The sequence below is a fragment of the Lissotriton vulgaris genome, chromosome 7 (assembly GCF_964263255.1).
Source record: "Lissotriton vulgaris chromosome 7, aLisVul1.2, whole genome shotgun sequence".
Lineage (NCBI taxonomy): Eukaryota > Metazoa > Chordata > Amphibia > Caudata > Salamandridae > Lissotriton > Lissotriton vulgaris.
Window position 1 is genome coordinate 1,732,268,906 of NC_141695.1, and position 26,171 is coordinate 1,732,295,076.

General features: G+C 49.3%; 1 protein-coding gene across 1 annotated transcript in view; it reads left to right on the forward strand.

Moving 5' to 3' along the window:
* LOC147706487 (alpha-2-macroglobulin-like protein 1) overlaps nucleotides 1-26,171 on the forward strand; it is a 287,367-nt gene that overhangs the window by 84,539 nt on the left and 176,657 nt on the right. The window contains exon 12 of the mRNA XM_086929620.1: nucleotides 1,540-1,770. Within this exon, the coding sequence (XP_086785746.1) occupies nucleotides 1,540-1,770 (231 nt within the window). The remainder of the gene's footprint in view (nucleotides 1-1,539; nucleotides 1,771-26,171) is intronic.

Below are 26,171 nucleotides of genomic sequence, written 5' to 3' on the forward strand. Positions count from 1 at the left end.
GAGCACAGGGCGATGTGCAGAAGAGGAGCTCAGGGCGATGCGCAGAAGAGGAGCACAGGGCGATGTGCAGAAGAGAAGCACAGGGCGATGTGCAGAAGAGGAGCTCAGGGAGATGTGCAGAAGAGGAGCTCAGGGCGATGTGCAGAAGAGGAGCACAGGGCGATGTGCAGAAGAGGAGCACAGGGCGATGTGCAGAAGAGGAGCTCAGGGCGATGCGCAGAAGAGGAGCACAGGGCGATGTGCAGAAGAGGAGCAGAGGGCGATGTGCAGAAGAGGAGCTCAGGGCGATGCGCAGAAGAGGAGCACAGGGCGATGTGCAGAAGAGGAGCAGAGGGCGATGTGCAGAAGAGGAGCAGAGGGCGATGTGCAGAAGAGGAGCTTAGTGTGATGTGCAGAAGAGGATCACAGGGCGATGTGCAGAAGAGGAGCTCAGGGCGATGCGCAGAAGAGGAGCACAGGGCGATGTGCAGAAGAGAAGCACAGGGCAATGTGCAGAAGAGGAGCTCAGAGTGATGTGCAGAAGAGGAGCTCAGGGCGATGTGCAGAAGAGGAGCTCAGGGAGATGTGCAGAAGAGGAGCTCAGGGTGATGTGCAGAAGAGGAGCACAGGGCGATGTGCAGAAGAGGAGCACAGGGCGATGTGCAGAAGAGGAGCTCAGGGCGATGCGCAGAAGAGGAGCACAGGGCGATGTGCAGAAGAGGAGCAGAGGGCGATGTGCAGAAGAGGAGCTCAGGGCGATGCGCAGAAGAGGAGCACAGGGCGATGTGCAGAAGAGGAGCAGAGGGCGATGTGCAGAAGAGGAGCTCAGTGTGATGTGCAGAAGAGGAGCCCAAAATGCGATGAAAAATATATTGGAATCAGGTGAGCTACTTACTGCCATTTTGGAAGACAAAGAAAAGGTTTAGCGTCTCATGTTGAGCGGGCGGGATGCTTCTGTGGGAAGGTGCCACATTTAGGATAGAGTTTTTTGTTCAGCGCCTAAGGCACAATCGCAGAAACAGGTCTATTCAGAAAATAACATTCATATACACTTTCATATACACTTTAAGTTGAAAAATGTACTCTTGTTTTTGCATTGATGACCTGTGCTTTTTCTGTGTCCATATTCTGTTTAAAAAATGGTATCTTAAGTATTATTTTCAGTCCTGCCTTCCTTCCTTCCTTCCTTCCTTCCTTCCTTCCTTCCTTCCTTCCTTCCTTCCTTCCTTCCTTCCTTCCTTCCTTCCTTCCTTCCTTCCTTCCTTCCTTCCTTCCTTCCTTTCTTCCTCCCATTCCCTTCCTCCCTCCCTCCCTCCCTCTCTCCCTTCCTTCCTTACTTCCTTCCTCCCTCCAATTCCGTCCCTCCCTTCCCTCCCTCCCATTCCGTCCCTCCCTTCCCTCCCTCCCTCCCTCCCTCCCTCCCTCCCTTCCTCCCTCCCTCCCTCCCTCCCTTCCTCCCTCCCTCCCTCCCTCCCATGCAATCTATCCCATTCATTCTTCCTCTTTCCTTCCCATGATCCCCAGACTTTAATCCCTGTCCTTGTTGGTTTCCTTCACTAGGGCAAAACAAATCTTGTGGATCCCGCATTGGATTATAGCAAAAACAACGTTTACTTCAGTAATGACGTGCGCGTCATCCAGCCTTTGCAGTCTAAGGTCCAGAGCTTCCTGCAGTTCCAGCCGCTGCAGTCAGTCCAACCTTGCAACGTGCTGCTCAACATCCAGGTGAATTACAAGCTGATCAGGGCAGAGGCCCCGCCCAACGCCAGGAGCATCAACTTCTTCTACATCGTGAGTGACCACAATGGAGACCAGTACCGCTATGTGTTAGTCTTAGAATCCTTCACTCTCACCTAAGACTCACCATAACCATAGCTAATGCTAAATATTCTCTTGACTAACCCTCTACCCCTTCACCATAATTCTGGACTCATCCCCCAACTGGATCCCAAATGCTACCCGTACTTACCTTCAACCCTAACTTGACTAACCCTCTCCCCCTTCACCATATTTCTGGACTCATCCCTCAACTGGATCCCAAATGCTACCGGTACTTACCTTCAACCCTAACTCCTCCTGTAACCACATCCCCTCCTTTTGCTCCTCCGTTGCCATAACCACCCTAGCTTCACCCTAGCCTCTCCTCTAACTGCAAACATTGCCCTACATCTTATTGAAAACCTATCCTTGACCCCCTCACTAGCTTACCATAACCTTTAATTCTTCATGGTATAATGGGTGGTCAAAGAAACAGAGCTCTGTGCTCAAACTGATGTGTTCAGACTGATTTTTATTTTATAGATTACGTCAGTTGATTTGTTTTTTTCTAAAGCAGTTCCATTAAATTGTGATAACTCTTGAATGGCAAACAGACCCTGTACGGATTTGGGAGTATTCTATGATATGGCTTTGAGGCCAGTCAGGCTCATTTGTAAACCTTAAGCTTACCCCCGGGTAGCTGTGGCTTCGAGCAGGAAGGCTTAGACAAAGGAACTTAGTGTAAAGCATTTAACAGCACCAAACAACGAAACAAGAAAGTCACCCTTAAATATTGATTTTTAAAATATTAAATATTTTTTTATTTAACCGCAAACATGCACTGGTCAACAAAAACTTTGCAAAAGCTTAGAAAAGTTTCAAACAGTTAGTTTGGTAACTCTGGCCCAACTTGGGGGAACAAATCTGACAGGAGAGAAGTCCATGATTACAGTAGAGTTACTTGAGACAGTTATTTGGTCACCAGAGACTTTTCTAGTTCAGATCCAGCCTTTAGAAGATGACCGCCATAGACAACAATGGAGTGGTCCTGATGCTGGGGATGCAGGATGAAAAGATGCTCAACAATGGTCCTGGAGCTGTTCGATCAATGAGGGTGAGTTGCGAGCAGTTTCTCTGTAAATAGCTGAGATGGGGCAACTATGACCACTGCACACGGGGTCCAATGATTTCCTCTTTGTGACAGTAGAAGGCCAGGTGCGGCTGGGCTACTGATCTAGAGACACAGTGGTCACAGCGAATTTCCTTGAAAGAAGCTAGTGTCCCTCGTGGGTGACAAATCAAGACTGGGCTAGCATCCCCGGGCCCAACAGATTCGGCTGCAACTTTTGGCTATCTCGGACCAATCTCTAGGTGCGCCCTGTGGCAGTCAGCAGTGATTACTCAAATGTGGCTACTTTTGTGCCGGTTTGGGCATTCTCAGCTTTGATGTCCCTGGTGCTGTCTCAGGGAACACTACTTTAATCTTGGGTTTGGGGATCAACTTTTCCCCAAGCCAGGAGCTACAGGCACGTCCAAACTTCACTCACCCAAAGTGCAGCAGCTGCAGTCCTTCCAGCGATGCAGCCTCTCTTCGTGCAGTTTCAAGAGCTGCAGGGCGGTCCTTCTTCAGTCTCCAAATCCAATGTGTATTGAGGTTCTGGGTGTCAGGGGTGCCCATTTTATCCCAGGAAAGTGCACCAAGTGGACAATATGGCCACTAGCCAACAGGCTAGTAGGTTCCTTCTTCTTTGATGACAAAGTTCTGGTAAAGTGTGGCAGTTGGCAATCCCAGAGTGCAATATTCTTGCCACTCTCAAGATGTCTGAACCTTCCATCGACTGTATGCAGCCTGGCATCCCACCCCAGGGGTGTGGCTACCTAATGGCTACACAGCATCGTAAAAGCCGGTTTGGGGATTGGGCTTCCCTCTCCGGACCTATCTACATGAACAAAAGGCAGCCTGCTCGGAGATGTTATCACTGGCGGCCCTTTAATGATTTGATTAGGAGCACCACAGACCTGTGTATTTAGCAAGAGCATTTGCAGGGAGGCAGTTGAAGATCCAGTCTTCCAGATCCCAGAAATACCCAACCTTAAATGCTCAGGTCACAAGGACAGTCTGTGATAGCTTGCAGTTTTTTACGGTCATACAACCGCTGTAAAGTGCAAATGCCTGGCAATGGTTGAGATCACAGTTCACACTGCAGGGAATATGTATTACTTACTGGTGCCCACCAGTAGGTAGTCATAATTAAGACCATGTTTTCATAGGAAAAGCATTTTTATATTTGCCTATATCTTTAGCGCTGTTTGACAAATCTTCACGAAATTATCCAAAAAAAGTGCGCCGTGATTCTTGTTGCCCGTCCGAACCGATAGATGAAATTACAAGATAATTTGGCAGAAAGGTAGCTCTTGGTCCAGAAAGCACCCTTTTATTAATTGGTGTAAATATGTATATTAGTTTTTGTGAAATAAAAAAACAATTAAGGATATATAAGGACCCAGATCCTCCAACGATCCCACTGTCCCCATGCTGAAATGTGATTGGCTGCCAACACTTCAACCAGGCAGTGTTGGCAGCCATCCAGGGAGACAGCTTCAGCTGACATTTGTAAAAAAGAGAAGAGCAGAGTAAGAATACCCTGACCCCCTTGGCCTCGTGTGGGGGGGGGGAGGGGGGGGAGGATCTCCCACAGGAATGCCTCAAAGCAAAAAAGCATTTGTTTGAAAATTTCGGTGGGAGCTGCGCTGGTTACACAGCTCCCGCCAAAAAATAACAGAGACCTGTGCTTCTGTAATGTCCCAGGGGCATAAGGAATTATATAAAGGAAGGGGCGCATGAGGCCCCCCCTTCTAGGGCTCATGAAAGCCCTAGGGACAGCCCCCTCCCCGGGGAACTGCTTTTAATGTGTGCAGGGGTGTCTGCGTGGCACTCCCACACCTTTTGGTTCGCCACCTTCCCAGGTCAAATCTCTATAAATAAATGCGGGGGACCCTGTGACCCCCACAGTCCTGGGGTCTGCCACCTTCCTAGGGCATTTCACACTAAACTTATGCGGGGGGCCCTGCACGGCACCCCACAGTCCCATGGCAAACGATTTACTATTAATGTGACCTCCCCGGGGCTAATCATAAATTCATGTACGAGGCCCATGGGCCCCCCTCCCCCCTTCAGCACCTGAGACTGCCACCTCCCCTGGACAATTCATTCAAATTAAGGGTGCCACCGGCAGCCCCAGGGGCCACTACCTCCCTGGGCCTAAGCACTAAAATGAAGGGGGGGCCTTACAGCCCCCTCATGAATCCGAGGATGGCACTGGAGGCCGCCACTGCCAAGGGCCGGCGCCTGCTCCCTCCCGAGGTGCCCACCCTTAGGAGGCAGCTGTTTCCTGTTGCTTGGTGGGAGCTCATCAGCTCCCACCAAGCAAAAGCAAAAATAACTTCACTTTCTGCAAGCAGGAGCTGTCAAACATCTCCTGCTTGTATAAATTGAGCTTTCATCTGTTTCCCCGCATGAAAATTTGTGAGCAGGGAAACATATGAAAAGAGTTGCATTTCCAGCAGCTCCCATGTGCAAGAGCAATACTGGCGCCCACAGGTAGCTGTGAGGCCAAATAAGGGTGAGAAATGAGGAGAAAAATGCAGAATAAAGGTGAGAAACGAGCAGAAAAAGGCAAGATGGAGGTGAGAAACTAGCAGAAAGAGGCAGAATAAAGGTCAGCAACAAGCAGTAAGAGGCAGAATAAAGGTCAGCAATGAGCAGAAACAGGCAAGATAAAGGTGAGAAACTAGCAGAAAGAGGTAGAATAAAGGTCAGCAACAAGCAGTAAGAGGCAGAATAAAGGTCCACAGTGAGCAGCAAGAGGAAAGATAAAGGTGAGAAACGAGCAGAAAGAGGTAGAATAAGGGTCAGCAACAAGCAGTAAGAGGCAGAATAAAGGTCCACAGTGAGCAGCAAGAGGAAAGATAAAGGTGAGAAACGAGCAGAAAGAGGTAGAATAAGGGTCAGCAACAAGCAGTAAGAGGCAGAATAAAGGTCCACAGTGAGCAGCAAGAGGAAAGATAAAGGTGAGAAACGAGCAGAAAGAGGTAGAATAAAGGTCAGAAACGAGCAGATAGCGGCAAACAAAGGTCAGCAACAACCAGAAAGAGGCAAATTAGTGGTCAGGGTTGAGAACAAAGAGGCAAAATAAAGGCCCGAAATTAGCGAAAGAGGCAATATAAAGGACTGAAACAAGCAGAAAGAGGCAATATATAGATCATAAACAAGCAGAAAGAGGCAGAATAAAGGTTGTCACTTGCAGAAAGAGGCAAACTAATGGCTCTGGGGCCTCGTCGAGGTCTTAGCAATCCAGCTGTGGGGGACTTACTTGTGGCAAGAATAGGGGTTCTTGGTCCCCAACAACCTTCAGCAGTCAAGGGGAGTACATCCCCCAACCAGCAGTGCACCAGGAGGTGCGCTTGCAATCTGGTTGAGTGGTGATGTATTCAGTGATGTCACTGACCATGTCAGGAGTGATGTAATATGTGAGGTCATAAGTAGTGCATTGCGGGTCGTAAGGTATAGTTAGCTTAGGTAACTATAACTGCTGAATTTTACTGGTTTTGTTCATGACAAGTGTCAGCCCTCACAGCTGGAGCCACCAATTCAACCTGATAAAAGAAAGAATGCACCACATCAGCGAGTCCTTTGCAATAGTCGAGAATTATGTAATCTGCAATATTCATAAGAACAGTTGCAGGAACAGAAGGGATTCTCATAGCTGTCCCAATTCATATTCTGTGGGGGAGAGTCCTGTTCTTTTGCAGGGGGTGCTCCAGATGCTCCTAAGTACTTGAAGGAGTGCATCTGGCCATTTGAGAGTTGGGAAGGCGCATACTTTTGCTATCTTGGCTTTAATCACCTCATTCACCCCCTCTACCATTTCTGGTGCTTCCAGCCTATAATTTGCACAACAGTTAGGTCACTTTGCTTTTAAACTGTCTGCCTTGATCTGAATCAAGATAAACAGGCATGCCAAACCTCGTGGTCAACTCATTTGAGAGCAGCTTGGCCATGCTCAGACTGTGGCATCACCTAGCTGGGTACGCCTCCACCCATCTTGAAAACAAACAACAACCAGGATGTACCGCAGCTGGCTGCAGCAGGTCATTTCCCAAAATTTTATTTGAAGACAAATGAATGGGCCATGTGATTTTCTATGAGACTCATGGTTGCAATGGTTTTCCTTCCTGTGTTTATTTTCTGACACAGAATACATCTTTGACATACATTCTCAGCCATGACACGAAAGTGTGGGTTGTGCCAATGGCAATAGGATTTAAAGATCCGCACCATTGATACCTCGATTGACATGGGTCGGGCCATGTAAATGTCGAACCGTTCCCGGCAACATTTAATTGGGCAGAACTGTTTTCCCATTGGTAGAAACCCAGCTATCGCTGGACTCTTTCACACAACTTGCTCTTTCCCATCTTCTTTTCAATCTCGGGCACCTCATGCTGCAGCTCTTGCAGCTCACTAAAAGTGTGCACAGTGTTTAAAAGCATATTTAGTATAGTCTCACTTCCATCTCTGCATGGTTCATCCAAGTGAAACATGCTGAAATCAAGAGCGCAATACCTGACAATCTTGTCTGCATATATATTTACGGTGGTGCAAAATCGCCTTCACTCTTATGGGCAGCACACTTTGGCTGTTGGTATAAATGATAACTCACAGCCGATCAGATGCAGAGCATACTCTTGCCAGAGCGATTCCCTCGGCTACTTTTGCAGAAGTTACCAGCACAAGTAAGATGCTTTAACAGTGCGATTTGTAGTACAGACTGCAGATGCTGCTGTTAAAATACCACATCTGTCTCGCAAATAAGAGCCATCAACAAAAAATATGTGTTCAGATTTTTCATGTGGTGTGTCCAAAATAATCTGGTTTTGGCATAGTGGATAACTCTATTACATACAAACATTGTCAGACTCATACGTTTCAGTGTCCTTTTCAGGAATGGGCAATTTGTTTAACTGAGGTAGCTCTTTGATGAGACATTATTAGCAGCTAAAATACCCTGTCCATACCTAATGAGGCAGCTTCTTATCATGTATTGAGGCCAGATCATGAGGATCTCAACTGAGTGCGTGAACAATGAAGAAATGACCCATCACAATGCCTTCACTCTGCTGTGTGCACAACCTAGCAGTAACAATGGCATTCAGGCAGCTGGGAAGCAGGGTGACCATTGGATCAAGTGTAGCTGAAAAGTGTGCCACCAGCCGCTTTACCTCCCTCTGAGTCTGTGCCAACACAGTCAGTTTGCGTCCATTATGTTTGTGACAATACAAGGTGAACTCCTTGTTGCATTCTGTCATTCCTAGAGCGGGTGCACTGCAAAGTAAATTGCTGGGCTCTAGTAAGGCTAAGAAGCATTCTTTGTCATATGCTACCGGGTCATTGATATTGTGTGTGAGTATCGGTAGGAGCTTTGCCAAGATGGGAAAAGTTGGGTATCCACTGGTGACAGTAGCCCCCATTCCAAAAAACATTCCTACCTCTCTCTGTGTCGAAAGGCACTTATTTTTTAAGGTTGTGGAAATGTGCTCATGCAACACGCTCCTCAATTTATTTATTTATTTAGTGTTTTATAGAGAGCGAACCAGAACCGTGAGGGTATCAGAACGCTTTACAGTAGTATCGGGTGGTATAACAGGACAAAAAGGGGGGGTGGAGTAGAAGGGATAGGGAACACATAGAAAGATACAGTACATGGCCAGACAAACAATCATAATATTCCTTCTACCTATTGGGATAGGAACAAAATGATAAAATAAGCTAGAACAGCAGTCTCAGCACCCTGGAAGATTGTTCGGAAGAGCAGGGTGGGTAACAAAAGGAGAGGGGGCCAGGGATAATGCTGTATCGATAGGTAAAGTCATGTTACGAAGGAGAATGTAACGTGAGCATTAGGAGAGGAATTTGCCTATTAGGTCTCCTTTTTGAAGTGAGCTAGAGACGGTATTCTTCTGATGGGTAGGAGTGAGTTCCATATTTTTGGTGCAGTCCTGGAAAAAGCCCGATTGCACGTTCTTTTTTTCTTGAATCATGCAGGTTAGAGCAAAAGGGCTCTGGCGGACCTGGAGTTTCTGGCTCCGCCAGATGAAAACAAGTTTCTGTGCGAGAAAAGCAGGGGACTTGGAGTAGAGAGCCTTGTGGGTGATGCAAGCCAGCTTAAATTGGATTCTGGCCTCAAGCGGAAGCCAGTTCAGAGCTTTTAGGTGGGGTGAGATATGGTCGAACTTCTTAGAGCCAGTTAAAAGTCTGGCAACAACGTTGAGGCAAGCTTTCAAGGGTGCCAGAGAGGTCTTAGGTAGGCCAGCAAGGGTGGAGCAACCCTATTCTAGCCTGGAGATGACTAGAGCCTGAATTGCCGATTTTAGATTTGGTGGGTCGAGGAAAGGTTTCAGGTTTCTTAGGTAGTTCAAATGAAATCTGGCAGTTTTGGCCATCCTGTTGGCCCCGCATGTTCAGGTTGACGTCTAAGGTAATCCCTAGGGATTTAGCAGAGTCCACAATGGTAGGAGAGCAGTTTAGCGCTGTGATAGCCTTGATCCAAACTTTAATATCTGTATTGGCGTTAGGTGGTAAGATTAAGAGGAACTCCGTTTTTTTGGCATTGAGTTTAAGCTGGTTTGATGTGAGCCAGTGAACTGTCAGCTTTAGGGCCTCGTTAAGGGAGCGAATGTCGTCTGGGGAAGAGATTTTGAGGTAGAGCTGTGTGTCGTCGGCATACATGTGGTAGGAGATATTGGCAGTAAGCTGCACCTCTGAGAGCCGTTTGAGGTAGAGATTGAAGAGGGTAGGAAACAGGGTTGAGCCTTGAGGGACACCAACTGTGATCGGAGAGGAAGCGGATAGGTTGCCGTTGATCAGGACTCTCTATGAGCGGTTCTGGAGGAAGGACATAAACAACGCCAGAACTGTGCCATCCAGGCCCATCCTAAGTTTGAGGCGATACAGGAGAATTTCGTGGTTGACCGTGTCAAAAGCGGAGGATAGGTCAAGGAGGATCAAGAGGCAGGTTTTGCCTTGGTCAAGGGCTTGAAGGGCATCATCCACAATGTGGAGGAGTGTGGTTTCCTTGCTGTGCCCAGGTCTGAAACCAGATTGCAAGTTGTCTAGAAGGTGGAAGTTGGTGATGTGTTGGCTCAGCTGTTGTTGTACACCTTTTTGTAGACCTTTAGCTAGGAGAGGGATGTTTGAGATAGGTCTATAGTTGTCAGGAGTAGCCGGATCTAGTGTAGGTTCTTTTAAGATGGGGACAACCTGGCCGGCTTTGAGAGAGTCAGTAATCAATCCCTGTAGGAGGGAGGAGTTGATTATTGTCGTCCAAGGGGGGATGATATCCTGAGAGGCAGCGGCAAGGCAGTTTGACCGGAGAGGGTCGTTGAAGTGGTTGTTGGGGCTTAAAGAGGAAAGGATTTTTGCGACCGATTGTTCATCATACACTTTGAAATTGGACCATAATGCTTGGTTTTTAATTTTGTGTCCTAGCTAATCCAAATTCGCTTTGGCAGAACTGCAATTTATTGGGGAATGTGCCCATTCTCAGCAAGAAGAATATGTAGAAAAATTGTGTCTGTCAGCACGCCTCGTGGGTCATAGATGCCTGAATAGATCACTGATGTATTGCCTCAATGGCAACAAGCAACTTTGGCGTGTCTAGATTTTTATTCAGTATCTGATTAAAGAATGAGGGGATTTCTTTATACCCTTAAGGAACTTTACACCACGCAAGAGTGTTATCTTGGAATCTGAACATGAGAAGGTATTGCCTGTCCTCATGTGGAGGAATGGAAAAAAAGCCTGGCAGGACCAAAGACCGCAAACCACCAGCATCTAGGAAAATCAGGAAAAAGATCACAGCAGGGTTCGGTACCACTTTTCCAAAGAGGGCCAAGTTTGGGGCCTCAATCATTATAACAGTTGAACAGTCAATTAGGAATGATATGGGCTGGCTATTTACCTCTCCATCTATATATGGCCTTCTCTGGTCCACTTCTAGAATTGGGCCAAGCACGCAATCACCCTCTCCGTCTCAGGCACCATCGTTGTGACTCACCAAGTCGGTTGGGACTCCTGAACATCATTGGGACCTGGAAAGTTTGATCATTAATCATGAACGGATTTTACCTAACTCTGGGACTGGTCTAAAAATCTGACCCTCCAATCTGCATTTGGACCATGAAGTCTTGAGGTACATTCAGCCTCATGTATCTCTGATTCTGTATGTTTTGCATAAGGGCCTTTGGTAGAGGTGTTACTACCTGCATCACCCCCTATTGTGTCATGACAATTCTGTACCTGAGCATCAAATTGCGAAATGTCAGCATTAAATCGCCATTCTTTCTTCCAGTGTCTGACTTTATTGCAGATATGGCATGGGGTAACCTTCTTCAAAGTGCTAATATTGGTACCAACAACATTTCCTCCACCTCTCCCCTGTTCACATTTCCACCAAAAGCAGGCTCAAGACCTGAATCCATTACAGCACCACTTCTCGCACCACTGTTCTGTGCCAACTTTGTCTCCGTTATGGGGGCGTGGCTTAGCCGGCTGCAAGATGGCAGCACCTTGAGTCGGGTCTGCCGGTCAAGCCAAAAATCTGACGGAATCCTGTGGACTGAGGGCTGCCAGCAGTCCCCAAGCATTGTGAGAGGTGCCAGCAATGTTGGTATTCAGAACGCTGACCCCTCGGAGTCTCACCCTGGCAGGGAACACCCTGAGTGACATAGAAAACGGTGCAGCCTGAGGGAGGTTGCATTCCGGGCCGCATAGGCCCCGTATTCCTTGAGGAGGCCACCGGGCTTCCATAGCTCAGGCATCTGCAGGGCCTAGTCGGTGCATGAGGAGTATCGGCGATCGTGCCAGTGGAAGGTTGCAAACTACATACCATCTATACCCATCTGGATGAAGGGCTGAGGCAGGTGCTGGGCTGGAGAGACTGGACTGCTGCCGACTCCTAACTGGTGGTGCCAAATGGGAAGTGGAAACGTATGCTGGACCCCCCAGGTGAACTGGTCGGGTGGGGCGCTGTTTGGGGGGTGACGCTGTAGCTGCGGAGGTGCAGATTTCTGGGCCAATGATGAGGCCAGGACCGGAGGGTGCTGGGCGGCCCCCCGCCTGCATGGAGTGGGGGGTGTGGCGCCTCCTTCCTGGGTCCTGCTGTGCTTCTGCATGACTACTGAGCTGTTTGGGCACCGGAAGAAAAGATCCAACTGAAGCGCAGTACGGGCCCTCCCGGAACGACCCACTGGAGTCTCTAGGCGACATGGGCAAAGAGGATGCCAAGCAGCCCAAACTCACGTTTGAAAGCAAGCAGCACATTAGACAGGGGGAACTTCCCCTGGAAGCGGATAAACATACAACACAAACGGAGAGTGCTCCTCGTAGGAAGTACGATCTTCGATTGCTTATTTTGGATGTAAAAGCCAGTCTGAGTACAACCGAATCCAAGCTGGACCAGGTAACAACCTGATCAAGTGTAGGCCAGAGTAGATACCCATGATGCCAGAATCACGCAGCTGTAGGCAAGAGTATCGGACAATGACGATGCCCTGGCAGACGGAAACCAATTAATGTTAAAAATGGTATTAGAACTGATCAAAGCCAAAAAGGAGGATTTGAAATCGAGGTCAAGGAGGAACAACCTTGCATAACAAGAATACCGGAATCAACCACAATCTTGTGAATGCAGGACTATGTGGAGGCACTGCTGCGTGAACTTTTTGGCACTGTACTCTCCCCTGTATTCATCGTGGAGCAACCACACAGGTTCCTGGGGCCCAGATGACCGCCTAGGGCTACGATTCGCTCAATAGTGGCCAAACTGCTTAACTACCGTGACCGGGACGCGATCCTGAGCTCTGCACAGGAGATGGGAGAAGTGAGACACCAGGGGAATGCTCTATCTTTTTTCCCGGATTTTAAACTGGCAGTGCAGGCAGCATGCCGCGATTTTCTACCAGCCTTACGTATATTCCAAAAACACGACATACAGTACGCCCTGCTCAACCCGGCTAAATTGTCTTTGTCAACAGGGGAGACTGCTGGAGAGGTCGCACCCCTACTGGATTAATCCCTAAGCACCTTAAAGGGACATCCACGTTGGGTAGGGGAGAAGGGAGGGTAATGTCACAACCTAATTGGGTGGTTGGTGTGGGAGGGGGCTGTGGAAGTTGATGAGTTTGGGGTATTTGCTTCATGGCACATTGTTTGAGCATGGTGAGGGTGGGTGGGAATTGCCTACAAGTCAGGGCAACAAACGCAGGTTACTTGGGCCACAAATGGGCTTGAAAATGGCATCGCACAGTGTGTGGAAAGTGCACACATGTGTGCACCCACCCTTCTCTCTGCATACAGAGGCTCCCTCTCATCGCCACATGCTCATAATGTAGACCAGTCAGCATGGCTAAAATCACCTGTATGACATGGAACGTCCGTGGTCTTCATGAATACCGGAAATCCAGATTAGTGCACGCCTACCTTGTTAGACAAGGGGAGGATGTGTGCTTCCTGTAGGAAACCCACTTGACAGAGACCATGGGGCTAGGCTCCGTGCCCGTTGGTGTGGCGAGATCTATTCCTCCATCTACTCCAACTACGGGAGGTGGGTGGCGATCTTGTTGAGGAAGGGGATTCCATGGTCCACCACACACACGCTCAATGATAAGGAGGACAGATATGTAATTGTTGCAGGGAAGCTTATTCAGCAGCCCATTACTCTGGCAGCAGTGTATGGACCAAACCAGGATGACCCTGGCTTCCAACCGAAGGTCTAGAGGTTAATTGCTAGCCTAGGCCGGGAACGGTGGCGTGGGGGGGAGATTGTAATATTGCACCAGATTGTCAATTAGACCATTCGGAGGCACAACAGCATCACCCACAGGCAGCGGCACCTCGAGAACAATAGCAGAGGGCAATTTGTTAGTAAACCAACGGCATCACACACATGGGGAACAGAAAAATGGCACTTGCTACTCCACATACCATAGCTCTTGGTCTCGCATTGATTTTTGGCTATGACTAGAGACGTGATCAGCTGGACGATGGAACACATACCGCAGGCACTATTGGACCACCCCCCAGTACGTCTGCTGCCGACCATACTACAAATCATCCCATGAGCATTCTCCTGGCGGCTACCCCTGCATGCCCTGCATTATGGCACATTCAGGAAAGAAATACGCGCTGCATTATTGCCTACTTTGGGAGACAGGCGGGTGTCCTGAGGGTGTAAGGGGCACACTGGGTAGAATGGAGGCCGAGATCAGCAAATAGGAACTCGAGCAGGCCACAAACCCAAGCAATACTACGTTGGAAGAAATCAGAGACAAGATATCCGAGTACAAGCCTGCAAAGAAATCAGCAGTTTTTTCTCTGACAAAATCAATACAATCTACCTATAACCCATACACTACGGCAAACTCAATTCACTGGGAGCACCGGACTCCTCACCGATGTGCTACATCCAGCATGGGTAACTTTTATCCCCTAACAGAGGATGAGGTTCTAAAAGCAATGGGGGAAGTGAAATCTGGCTCTCCTCTAGACCCCTGTCCTCACTTTATTTTCGCTCGGATTACAGCAGTGCTATGTCCTTTTGCCACTCAGCTACTTACCCACTCTCTTAATTCTGCCACCTTCCCTGTGGTCTGGAAGCAGGCGATAGTGACTCCCCTTTTGAAGAAAGCAGGAACTGATGTGCACAAACCCAAAAACTATTGGCCAATTTCTCAGCTCCCATACCTCTCCAAAGTTTTGGAGAGATTGGTGAACAGACAACTATCAAACTATCTAAAGATCAATGATTTATTGGACCCCACACAAACTGGCTTCAGAGACACTATCAGCACAGAAGCAACACTGTTGGCGATCTTAGATAACATCAGATCCCGGACCGTCCAAGGGGGGGGCGGTAGCCCTGATATCATTGGACCTGTCGGCAGCGTTCAACACAGTCTCGCACAACCGATTGCTGGAAATCCTGCATGAAAAAGGAATCCACGTCAAAGACCTACAGTGGTTCAGTTCCTTTCTGAGTACCAGAAACCAAACAGTGCAACTAGACCAGCTCTTTTCTAAACCCAGGGTCATTGGCTGTGGCCTGCCACAAGGAGCATCCCTGAGCTCCACACTTTTCAACACATATGTGTCATCTCTAGCGAAAATCAGTAAAAAATGGGGTCTCAGCATTTGCTCCTTTGTGGATGATAGATACATAGTTGATGGTAGCGCTTGAGGAAAAGCATGATGACACCAAAGCAAAACTGAAAAACTGGCTCGCAGAGATGGCAAAATGGATGTCAGAACACTGCCTGAAATTAAACGCAGGGAAATCGGAAATCCTGCTCTTTGGTGGAGCTAACCTGATTTGGGATTCCACTTGGTGGCCACAAATCCTGGGAGACGCTCCAGCACCCAAGCAATGATCTAAAATCTTAGACATACTCATTGATAATGCCCTTTCCATGAAGGACCTTGTGCGGGCCCAAAAATGCTAAGGAGTCTCTTCCCTGGAACCCATTGGAGTGTAGACAAACAGTTACACAGGCCCTGCTCATTAGCAAGCTAGATTATGGCAATGCCTTGTTCGTAGGCAAGGCAGACTACCTCTTTACACGCCTACAAGTACTACAAAACGCTGCAGCAAAATTGGTATGCAATAAAAGCAGACTGAGCTTAGCATCTATGTGCATGAAACAACTCCATTGGCTACCCATGCGACAGAGGGCAGTGTTCAAGCTGCTCAGCCACGAACATAAGGCACTACACTGCAGTGGAACTAGAATTTTACAGAATAAAATCAAATTCTATGCTCCTACATGGTGCTTACAGTTACTTTAAAGCGCAAGCCAGGATAAAACGCATAAGGAAAGTGAGGGCAGGTGGACGCTCATTCTCATATATGGCAGCAAAAAAGTGGAACGAATACCTCAAGACCTAAGTCTTACAGCAGATTACCTGTTTTTTAGGAAAAAGCTCAAAACCCATTTGTTTCCTAGACCTTAATATCTGTAAGATCCACCACCCCCGCTGGTGTCTGCACAAGGAATTCTTGCTACCTAGCACCGTGATATCCTTAGGGATGATTGTTAGTGCTCTATAACTAAATAAATAAAATAAAACAATGCAGCGGTGGGGAGGGAGGTGAAATACCTCAGGGAAGAAGCAGCGGCGTGACGATATGGGGAGGGGGACAGACCGGGCAGTATTCTGGCAGGACTGTTACACAAACCGCACGCTTCAGCATATGTGGCCGAACTCAAAGACAGTAACAACAAGTTAATCACTGCCCCGTCTGAGCTTCCTACGGTTATGTCCTCCTTCTACGCCAAACTGTACACGGAAGGGGCGACTGATAGCCCATTGGTGCTGCAAGACTCCTTTGACGCAATAGAATTTCTGGGGCTGGGCACAAGCCATGGGGAGGACCTGGATGATCTGATTATCACGGAAGAGTTCGCCAGGGTTATAGCTGCCCTGCCGGCTGGCAATGCTCCCAGGTCGGACTGGCTTACGCCCGCATTTTATAAGAAATATGTGGAGGTATTAATCCCACATCTCATTGAAATGTATCATGAGTCATTGACGATAGGAAGGCTCCCTCCATCTCTGCACTAGGCCCTTATTGTCACGATACTCAAGCCGGATAAGCCCCTCGAGCAATGTGATTCATATGTGATTCATATGGGCCCACCTCTTTGATAAACATAGATGCAATCATCTACGCAAAGCTCCTGGCCAACCGTTTGCCGCCACTTATGTCCCTAATCGCTCGCCCGGACCAATCCAGCTTTATACCTGGGCGTGGGACCTCACATAACTTGTACACATTTTATTTTCGATCATGCACCACTTAATCAACTAGTTGCTGGACATGGAACTTCTGGACACCACAAAGGTGTTTGATACGCTGGAGTGGTCGTTTCTCTTCCGGCTATTACCCAGACTTGGGTTCAGTGGGGATTCATCCAAAATGTCCGGCTCTTATACACCCAACCCGCAACATGAGTACATCCGACCGCTCGAGCCTGTACCAGGTGAGGTCGCCCCACCTCCGCTGCTCCTGCCCGCTGTGGCCAGGACCCTGCCCTGCTGAGTGCCGCGCACTGCCTTCAACCACCCCCGTTTTCGCCGCTGTTTGTCTGCTGCGGCGTGCCTGATTCTCCCCTGTGTTATCTGTGCGCATGCTGCTTTGTACTGTCCACTAGCTCCCCTCGCATTTTCTCCTGTTTTCCGCCCGTTTTGTAAGCTTGCCTCCACTCGTATCTTCACCTGCTCCCCCCGTTGTGTAACTTGCCTCCACTTGTTCTTTCTCCTGTTTCCCCCCGGTTCTTAACCTGTCCCCCGTCGCATTTGCTCACTTGCCTCCCCCTTATTTGCCTTCTGTACCCCTTGTGCTACCCTCCCCCACCTGTGCGCTCCCTCGAGCCGCCCTCCTTCCCGCCACTGCCCCCCGGCGTCTCCGCCCCCCTCCTGCCCATTGGCCGCCCGCTCCCGCCACCCAGCTGACCCGCCCTCCCGGCTCCTCACTTATGACGCCCCCAGAGCGATTGCGCGCAGCGGGAGCGCCGATTGAGCGCCGAAGGTGCGCCAAAGGTAAGAACGTCTGCGCCCGTCCGTGCCTGGACCGCGCCCAGCGTCAGGACCCCTGGCCCTCGCAGACCCCAGCCCACCCGCCGGAGGTACGACGCCGCCACCCTCATCGCACTCAACACCGGCCGATTCTCGGGATGCTACCGAGCCACCCCGAGACGCACCCACGGACCCTTCAGCTGCCGCTCCTGCGAGTTCACCTGCATCCGGACCTGCACTACACCCGCACCCACCAAGACCAAGACGAGCAACAACAGCAGCCACCTGAAGTGCATCCTGCTCAACACCCGCTCCGTCCACAGACACGCCGTCGAGCTCTGGAACCTGCTCGACACCACCTCACCAGATGTCGCCTTCCTCACGGAAACCTGGATGAACGCCTCTTCAGCGCCCGACATCGCCATCGCCATCCCAGACGGCTACAAGATCATCCGAAGGGACCGCATCAACCAGACCGGAGGAGGCATCGCCATCATCCACAGGAACACCATCCGCATCACGACAAACTCCGACAACACCCTGACTACCGCCGAACACTTGCACTTCCAGGTCCACATCAACCCCAAAACCACCCTCAGAGGCACCCTCATCTACAGACCCCTGGGACAACGCACACAATTCAGCGAAGACATCGCCGACTTCATCAGCCCGCACGCACTCCTCTCCGCTGACTACATCCTCCTCGGGGACCTCAACTTCCACCTGGAGAACAACAACGACCGCAACACCACCACCCTGCTGGACAACCTCGCTAACCTCGGACTCAAGCAGCTGGTCACCACCCCCACCCACTACGCCGGACACACACTCAACCCCGTCTTCTCATCCAGCAAGGACTGATCCTCCTGGATCCAGAATGCTTCTGGCCTTCTCTACTGCCGCCAGGAGGGCTGTGTCAGTGCCCTGGCCTGGGCGGAAGCCTGTCTGGGAGTTCCTGAGTAAGTTGTTACTTTCTAGGAATAGTGATAGTTTTTTATTCACTAGCTTCTCCGTGATTTTACTGTTTCCTGGGAGGAGGGAGATTGGCCTATAGTTGGCTAGGTCCTGGGGGTCCAGTGAAGGTTTTTTCAGAAGACCTTTAACCACCGCCGCTTTCCAGCTGGGAGGGACTACTCCTTGTGTCAGGGAGGCATTGATGAGGGACGTGAGAGGAGGGATAATAGTGGAGGATACTTTTTTCAGGAAGCGTAGCTTCGCTGGGGGAACCACTTTTAATTGTAGCCATTGTCGCGGCTACCTCTTCCATTGATACTGGGCCGAAAGTATCGAGAAGGGGTATGGGGGCATCGGGGCTGTGGGGAGAGTTGGAGGAGTCCCTGTCTGTGCGACCGGCGTCGAAGGGGGGTAGGGATGCGAGAATTTTTTGAATTTTCTCGTCGAAAAAAGTGGCCAGTTTAATACATTTACTTTCCGCTGCTTTGGGGTCCAGGGGTTTCGCGGGGGGATCTGGGGCATGAAGAAGTTCTTTGAGAATGGAGAAGGTTTCCTGAGCAGAGCAGGACGAGTTTTTAATTCTATCTTCGTAGAATAAGCTCTTGGTTTTAAGGAGCGCGCATTTGTAGGTTTTTATGGCGGCCCGAAACATGTCTTTCTTGTCTGCTGTCTTGTCTTTCCTCCATATGCGTTCATTTCTTTTGCATTCCTTCCGTAGGAGATTCAGTTCGGGGGTGTACCAGGGGGAGGGGTTAACTCTCTTGGTACGTTTAAGGGTACTGGATCTCGGTAGGAGGCAATCCAGTGAATGGGTGAGCCATGTATTAAATTCAGTGTCAGCTCTAATGGGGTTTTGAGTGGGAGGGGGGTTGTTTTCCCTAAGTTTGGCTGCCCATTCTTCAGGGACCAGTTTGTGCCAGCACCTGATAAGCGTTCTGATTTTGGGCGGTTGGGGAGGGGGAATGTTGATGTGCCATTCGAAAGGGACCAGGAAGTGGTCAGTCCAGGGGAGAGGGAGGTGCGCGCGGGTGTTAAGGTCTTGAATGTTTGTAAAGATTGGGTCTAGTAACTGTCCTTTGTCGTGAGTGGCTTGTGGGTTCTTTAGGCAGAGACCAATAGAGGAGATGTCGAGTAGCAGTTCGGCAGCGGAAGTATCGGCTGGGTCCAGGAAGTGAAGATTGAGATCCCCTAATAAGAGGTAGTTTGAAGAAGTTGTAGACTCGAGAGTGACATGGTCAATGAGTTTACTGGGGAACTCGGCGGGTTGGCCAGGGGTGCGATATACAAGCAGCCCCGACAGAGATGTTACTGGGGAGATTTGAATGGTAAAGTGGCGGCTTTCGCAGTCTTTGATGTTGCCATCCCGGATTCTGCAGGTGAGGGAGTCTTTGAATATTATCGCTAGACTGCCTCCTCTGCCCCGCGGTCTATTCAGTGAGCAGATTTGGTAGCCCGGAGGGAGTGCGTTGACAATGTCAGGACCATTGTTGGGGGTGAGCCATGTTTCAGTGAGAAACAGAATGTCCATGGCATGGTTGGAGATCAAGAGGTTTACTTCGTGGGCATGTTTAGCAAGCGACCTGCAATTGAGTAGGCCTAATTGTAGGCCACCGCGTTCAGTTTCTGCGCAGGGTGGATTGCAGAGACTGCAGACGGTGAATGGGTTATCGCCCATATGGATGTAGTTGCAGGTAGGTTGTTTTTTTTAGTTCAAGGCCAGTAACATATCTCGGGTATAGGCAGGGTATTTCTTATGAGAAATGGGCATAGTGGCTGGGCCTGGGACCGTCCGGGCCCAGACGTGCCCAGACGGGCTTGCCTTAGGCGCGCCTTCGGCGCGCAAACGGCGCGCCCGCTGCGCCCGTCCGCTGCACGTACGGTGTAAGCACATACTATCAAGGGAGGAAGCGAGGTAGGGGGCGTGGCCTCGAGTGGGTGTGGCCTCTCGGCTCGCTGTCAATGGCGGCGCGAGTGGTTAAGGAAATTCGATTCTCCAGCCAGCGCTAGGATCCGCTGTGTAGAGAGTTTCCTTTACCAGAGTTCTGTGGTGCCAGGAGAAGAGTGCTTTTAAAAACAACAAGTAAGTGGTGACATGAATTTAAAAATGTTATAAAAAAATTATTCTACAACATGCAGCTTCCCAATGACACGACCTGTACTAGAACAAATATTGTTACAATATGTGTGATTCTGATAATACAGCTGGGTGCAACTGTGGACAGGGACAGTTGTACCAAAGCAACAGTTTAATATGGAAGTCGTTTTCTTACCTGTCTAAAGTACATTCAAACATGATTCTGCTGAGACATGAAAATACAAGTTTATCCGCATGATGCAGATTACTTGGCATTAAATATCACATACAAGATGGAGTATGAAATCTAAAGCCCCCATGTTAGCCAGAGTTCATGTTTCATTAGTACCATGCATTAAAGTTCAGAAAAACAACTCCATCAGGTCAAACAGAATCAAAACCACTTACCTTGCTCTCACTGCATCGCTGACTTGGCAAGTGTTTTTTTTAAATTTTAATTGTACCTATCCTGTCACATGTTGACTCCCCCGAGCCCGCCTCACCGCTCTTACCTGTGCCGGGCACTCCTGCAGCTAATAGAGCATTTTTTGGTTGATAGTATGTCAAAGGCTGCAAACAGATCACATTAATTCAGGGACCTTGAATGCCACTGTCCACTATCATGCACAATTCATCCATCATGGGAGTCACTACTAATTCTTGCTCTGGTTGAAAGCCTTCTGTGGTATCTCCCTCTCTCTGCCTCCCCCGGCGGCTCCGCATGTGATGGTGCTGCTCGCGGTGACATCACTTAGAATGTCACAGCGATCAGCGTTCCAAGGCGAGCGCCGGGGACACTCTGAGGCGACAGGAGTTCGAGAGGCTGTGGCTGAGGTCACGGCAGTGTATACTTTAGAATAAATGGTTTTTGGAGTTCACCACCCTGTGTTCGGGTCTTCCTTTTGGTGAATACCACACTGGCGACGAGGGTGGGATGGCCCGTGACCTCAACACGCCAAGAAAGGAAATCGGAACTGCGGCAGCAGAAACGAAGGATCAAGGTTCACAGCTGAGAATCTTACACGGAAGCAGGCGTCGTTGTGAGCCTCCGTTTGAAGCGACAAATAACTGTGACCCGAGGAACATCTGGTAACTGGCAGCTGTGAGCGGTGTAAGGCGTGAAAAGAAGAGAAATGCCCTGATCTTCAAACAAAGTAAGGTGACTTCCTTTCGTGCCTCAGCGCGCACCCTAGCAGCACTTTGACGGTCTACCTGACTCTAGCGCAGCATTTATAACGCGCTGAAACTGACGGAAATTTAATGTACATCAGCCTGGCTAGCGGGGAGGAAATTATCCCTAAAGGAACTTTCTAAGACATTGGCGCAAGCTCCGCTCGAGCCTCCTGTCATATTTTTGTTGAAGTAAAGGCTGTGATCGCGCGTCCCCCCTACACGCAATTAAAGAAGCGGTTGGCATAAACACCACAGGGGCGCGTGACATCCTTTCAGACTCCGGTCTTCCGCCCATGTGTTGTGTGGCTAACTGTGACTTTTGACAACTCACTAGGGCAGCGTTGCATGTTGTCGCCTCTGGGGCGAGTATAAGCCTGGCCTTCTTTGATGTATCCTCATAGTGGAGTGTGACAATTGGCATCCTGATAAGGGAAGTTCTCACTGGGCAGCGTTTGAAGTGAGGAGTATAGGAGCTTAAGTGCTCTCCTGAAACAAAGCAGTTTGGATTGTCGTTGACGCGTAATTACCAGCGCTGCGAGGAAGAAGAAGGGGTTTTGGCTGCTGTGAAGAACGTGTGTAAAACACCCAGAGACCTTTGGGAGCGCGACGTGGAAGGGGAAAGGAGCCTACGAGCGCAGCAGGACAGGTTTCTTTGTCAGAATAATCCTAGCCTCATGCCTGCATGACTGTGGGGCAGCTGGCAGCGCAGTGTGTACAGTGGAAAAAACATCAGTTGGTTGCACTATTGAGAACACAGCATGAGACTATGTTGATTGGAGTACTGTCCTGACATATTGCACAAAGGAAACATCGCTGTCTCAGAACTTTACAGCACAGTATTGAATTTTCGAGGGGCAGATTTTATCTTTATGTATATGTGAGTTAGGAAGCGGAGCTGCGCAGGGTTGGTTAGGCACTTCCTCTCCTGTGTAAAAGTTCTCACTGGTAGCTCACTCTTTTCTGTAGTCACAGTTATTTGGCTTACATTTCAGGTTCCCGCTGTACGCAGCTAGTTATACGGAGGGTAGGTGCATTTTAAAGTATAAAAGTTTCCCTCTGCTGATTGTGAATTAAATATGCAAAGTGTGACCCCTCCACCCTTTTTCTTGACTAACCCAGGAGATCCCACCATCCTGTGGAAAAAATGGAAAAAGGTGTTCCTCAATTACGCTACTGTTTGTGGGCCCAACTTAGGTCTTGAAAGGAAGGTTGCATTACTAGCCTATTACTTGGGCGCAGAGGGAGAGGAAGTCCTAGACCATCTCCCGGATTTAGGGGCACAGGAGGCAAGAGGTCTGAATGAATTTGAAATTAGTCTCAAGAAGTTAGATTTGCACTACCTCCCCAAGACCAGCACCATAATGGAGAGGTACCATTTTGGCAAGAGGGCACAAAAGGAGGGGGAGTCTATAGAAGATTTTGTGTCTGAGTTGAGGAAGTTAGCTGCAACGTGCAAGTTTGGAGGAGCAAGCGAGGAGAGGATAAGGGACCAGTTTGTTTTGACCTGCAGGATGGAGCGAGTGCGTGAGGAGCTATGGCTTAAGGATGACCCACCTTTGAGAGAGGTCCTTATCATAGCTAAGCAGGTTGAGCACATGTTACAGTGCGTCAAGGAGATTAAGCAAGATGCAGGGGAGAAGAAGAATGATGAAAGGACCAATGTCAGTGAGGTAGTGACTGAAAGCGAGACTGTGTCGGTAGTTAAAGGTCAGAAGGCAGTGGGCAAGGAGCAGAAGGAAGGCAGGCCGGGAGGGTCATACAGAGGTACCTGCTACAGGTGTGGAAAGCAAGGGCACCTGGCCAACGACAAGGAATGTCCCGCCCTCAGGTTCACGTGTAACAAGTGTGGTAAGAAAGGCCATTTTAAGCAATACTGCAAGAGTGGGCAGGGGGCCAGTAGGCAGAGTAGAGACAGAACGAATGTAGTGTGCGACGAGTTAGTTGTGCAAGTAAAAGAGTTGAAGGCGTGTGGTCCGAGAAACCACATGTGTACAGAAGTTACAGCACAGGTTGATGAAGATCAAGTCGATAGTCCTAAAGACACCATAAAAGTAGGGGAGGTTGATCTAGATGCATTGTTTGACTCCTGCTCCAGAATAACTATTATCAATGCCAAGGAGTTCTCACGTGTGTCCAAAGGAAAGATAATTCTTAAGAGGTTAGACCTGAGACCAGGAGGGTATGCGGGGTGCCCCATCTCCATGAAAGGATACTTCCTGAGTAGGATTGAATACAGAAACAGGTCTACCGTGTCAAAAGTATATGTGTCCACTGTAGGAGACAACATTTTGGGGTGGCGTGCACAAAAAGGGTTGGGAGTGTACCTCAATCCCAACAGCAATCCCCAGATTTTGATACAGGAGATACAGGAAGGGGAGGCTGACATCACAAGAGAATTTGAAGAGGTGTTTAGGGAAGGGCTTGGGTGTTTGAGGAACTACTGTCACAAAATAAAATTGAAGGAACACGCCAAGCCCGTTGTGGCTAAAGTCAGAAGACTCCCCATAGCCATTCAGGAGGAAGTCAGAACTGAACTTGAGAAACTGTGCAAGGCTGGAGTTATCGAACCTGTAGAAGCGACCGAATGGTTGGCGCCCATCGTGGCAGCGAAGAAAAAGGATGGGTCGGTCCGGATCTGCATAGATTTGAGGGCACTCAACAAAGAGGTCGTCGTTGACCGATACCCCTTGCCGAACATCACCCAAATGATGAGCATGCTAGAAGGTGCCAAGGTGTTCTCCACCCTCGATCTCACCTCGGCCTATTTTCAGATAAAACTTCACGAGGAGTCTCAGGAACTCACTGCTTTTGTGACACCCATGGGCGCTTACAAGTTCAAAAGGATGCCTTTCGGCCTAGTCTCGGCGGCTGCCGTTTTCCAAAGAATCATGAGCAACATCCTGAAAGGCATCCCTGGCGTCATGTGTTACCAGGATGACGTGTTGGTTTTCGCTAAGAACCAAGTTGAGCACGACGAGAGACTGAGATGTGTGCTAAGGAGGTTTTTGTCCCAGGGTCTTACTGTGAAGAAGAACAAATGTGTTTTTAGCTGTGCTGAGTTGGACTTCCTGGGTCACAAAATTACAGCAGAAGGCATACGTCCCAAGGCCGAACTGCAAAACACCATTGTGAGTCTGTCACCGCCCAAAAGTAAAGACGAGATCAAGTCCTTCATGGGGATGTTGGAGTTTTATGGAAAGTTCATTAGAAACCTGGCAGGCAGGACTTACGCCATCAGGCTATTACTGAAGAAAGAAAGCGAATTCAAATGGAGCCAAGAATGCCAGAGCGAGTTCGAGGATGTAAGGAGAGCTCTTGCAGAAGCCCCTAGTTTGAGGTCCTACCTGCCCGGCCGGGCAACTATCCTCACCACTGATGCAAGCGCAAAAGGCTTGGGAGCCGTCCTCACCCAGGAAGGCGTGGAAGGAGAAGAAACAGTAGCCTTCACCTCAAGGTCGCTCCAAAAATCTGAGAACAACTACTCAGTCATCGAAAAAGAGGCATTGGCGGTATCCTGGGCGGTAGGCAAATTCAGAGACTTCCTGTGGGGTACGCAGTTCACCCTCCGAACCGACCACAAACCGCTGGTAGAAGTGTTCAGCAGGAAGGGGTTGGATGCCATCTCCAGCAGGATAAGGCGTTGGGTGGTCAGTCTCCAGGAGTACACATTCAATGTCGAGTATGTCCCGGGAACACAGAACCTCGCAGCTGACTGCCTGTCCAGACTCGTAAGTGATGTAGAAGCAAGTGAAATGCGAGATATAACAGATGAAGATGAAGAAGGATTCATGGTTGAGAATGTCTGCACCATCCAGAAGGCGTTGGGTGAAGAAACGTGGAGAAAGGCACAGGAAGAGGACAAGATCATGGTAGAAGTTTGTAGAAGAGTGAGGGATGGATGGAAGCACGGTGACAAGCGTGATGAAGACCTATGGCCTTTCCAGGCTGTTAAGGACGAGCTAACCATTGCTGACGGATGTCTGTTCAGGGGAACAAGGCTCGTGCCACCAGCTGCTGTGAGAAGCAACCTGGTCGAGATAGCTCACGAAGGGCACTTAGGTATCACCAAGACCAAGCAAGGACTCAGGGAAAGCTATTGGTGGCCGAACATGGACCTGGTCACAGAAAGAAGAATCAGGGAGTGCATCCCGTGCTGCAACAGCGACAAGGTCCTGAAGCAACAGACACCGCCCATGGTGTGTAGGCCGCCCCCGTCAGGACCATGGGACGAGTTGGCTTTAGACATCGTGGGTCCGATGTCTGGGGAACTGCGGACACCTTACATCTTGGTGCTTGTGGATCTGTATTCTCAATGGCCGGAGATAAAACTCGTCAATGAAGTCACAACAAAAACCGTCATCGGATTCTTGCAGGAAGTATTTATCCGAGAGGGGCTCCCCAGCAACATCCTCACCGACAACGGGGTGCAACTATGCTCGAAAGAGATGGAGGACTTCCTGGGGGAAAGAGGCATCAGACATAAGCGATGCGCATTGTACCACCCAGAAACCAATGGCATGGTCGAGCGTTTTAATAAAACCATCAAGGAGAGCATCCAGCTGGCCAAAGCCAGTGGCATAAGTTGGAAAGAGGAGGTGTGGA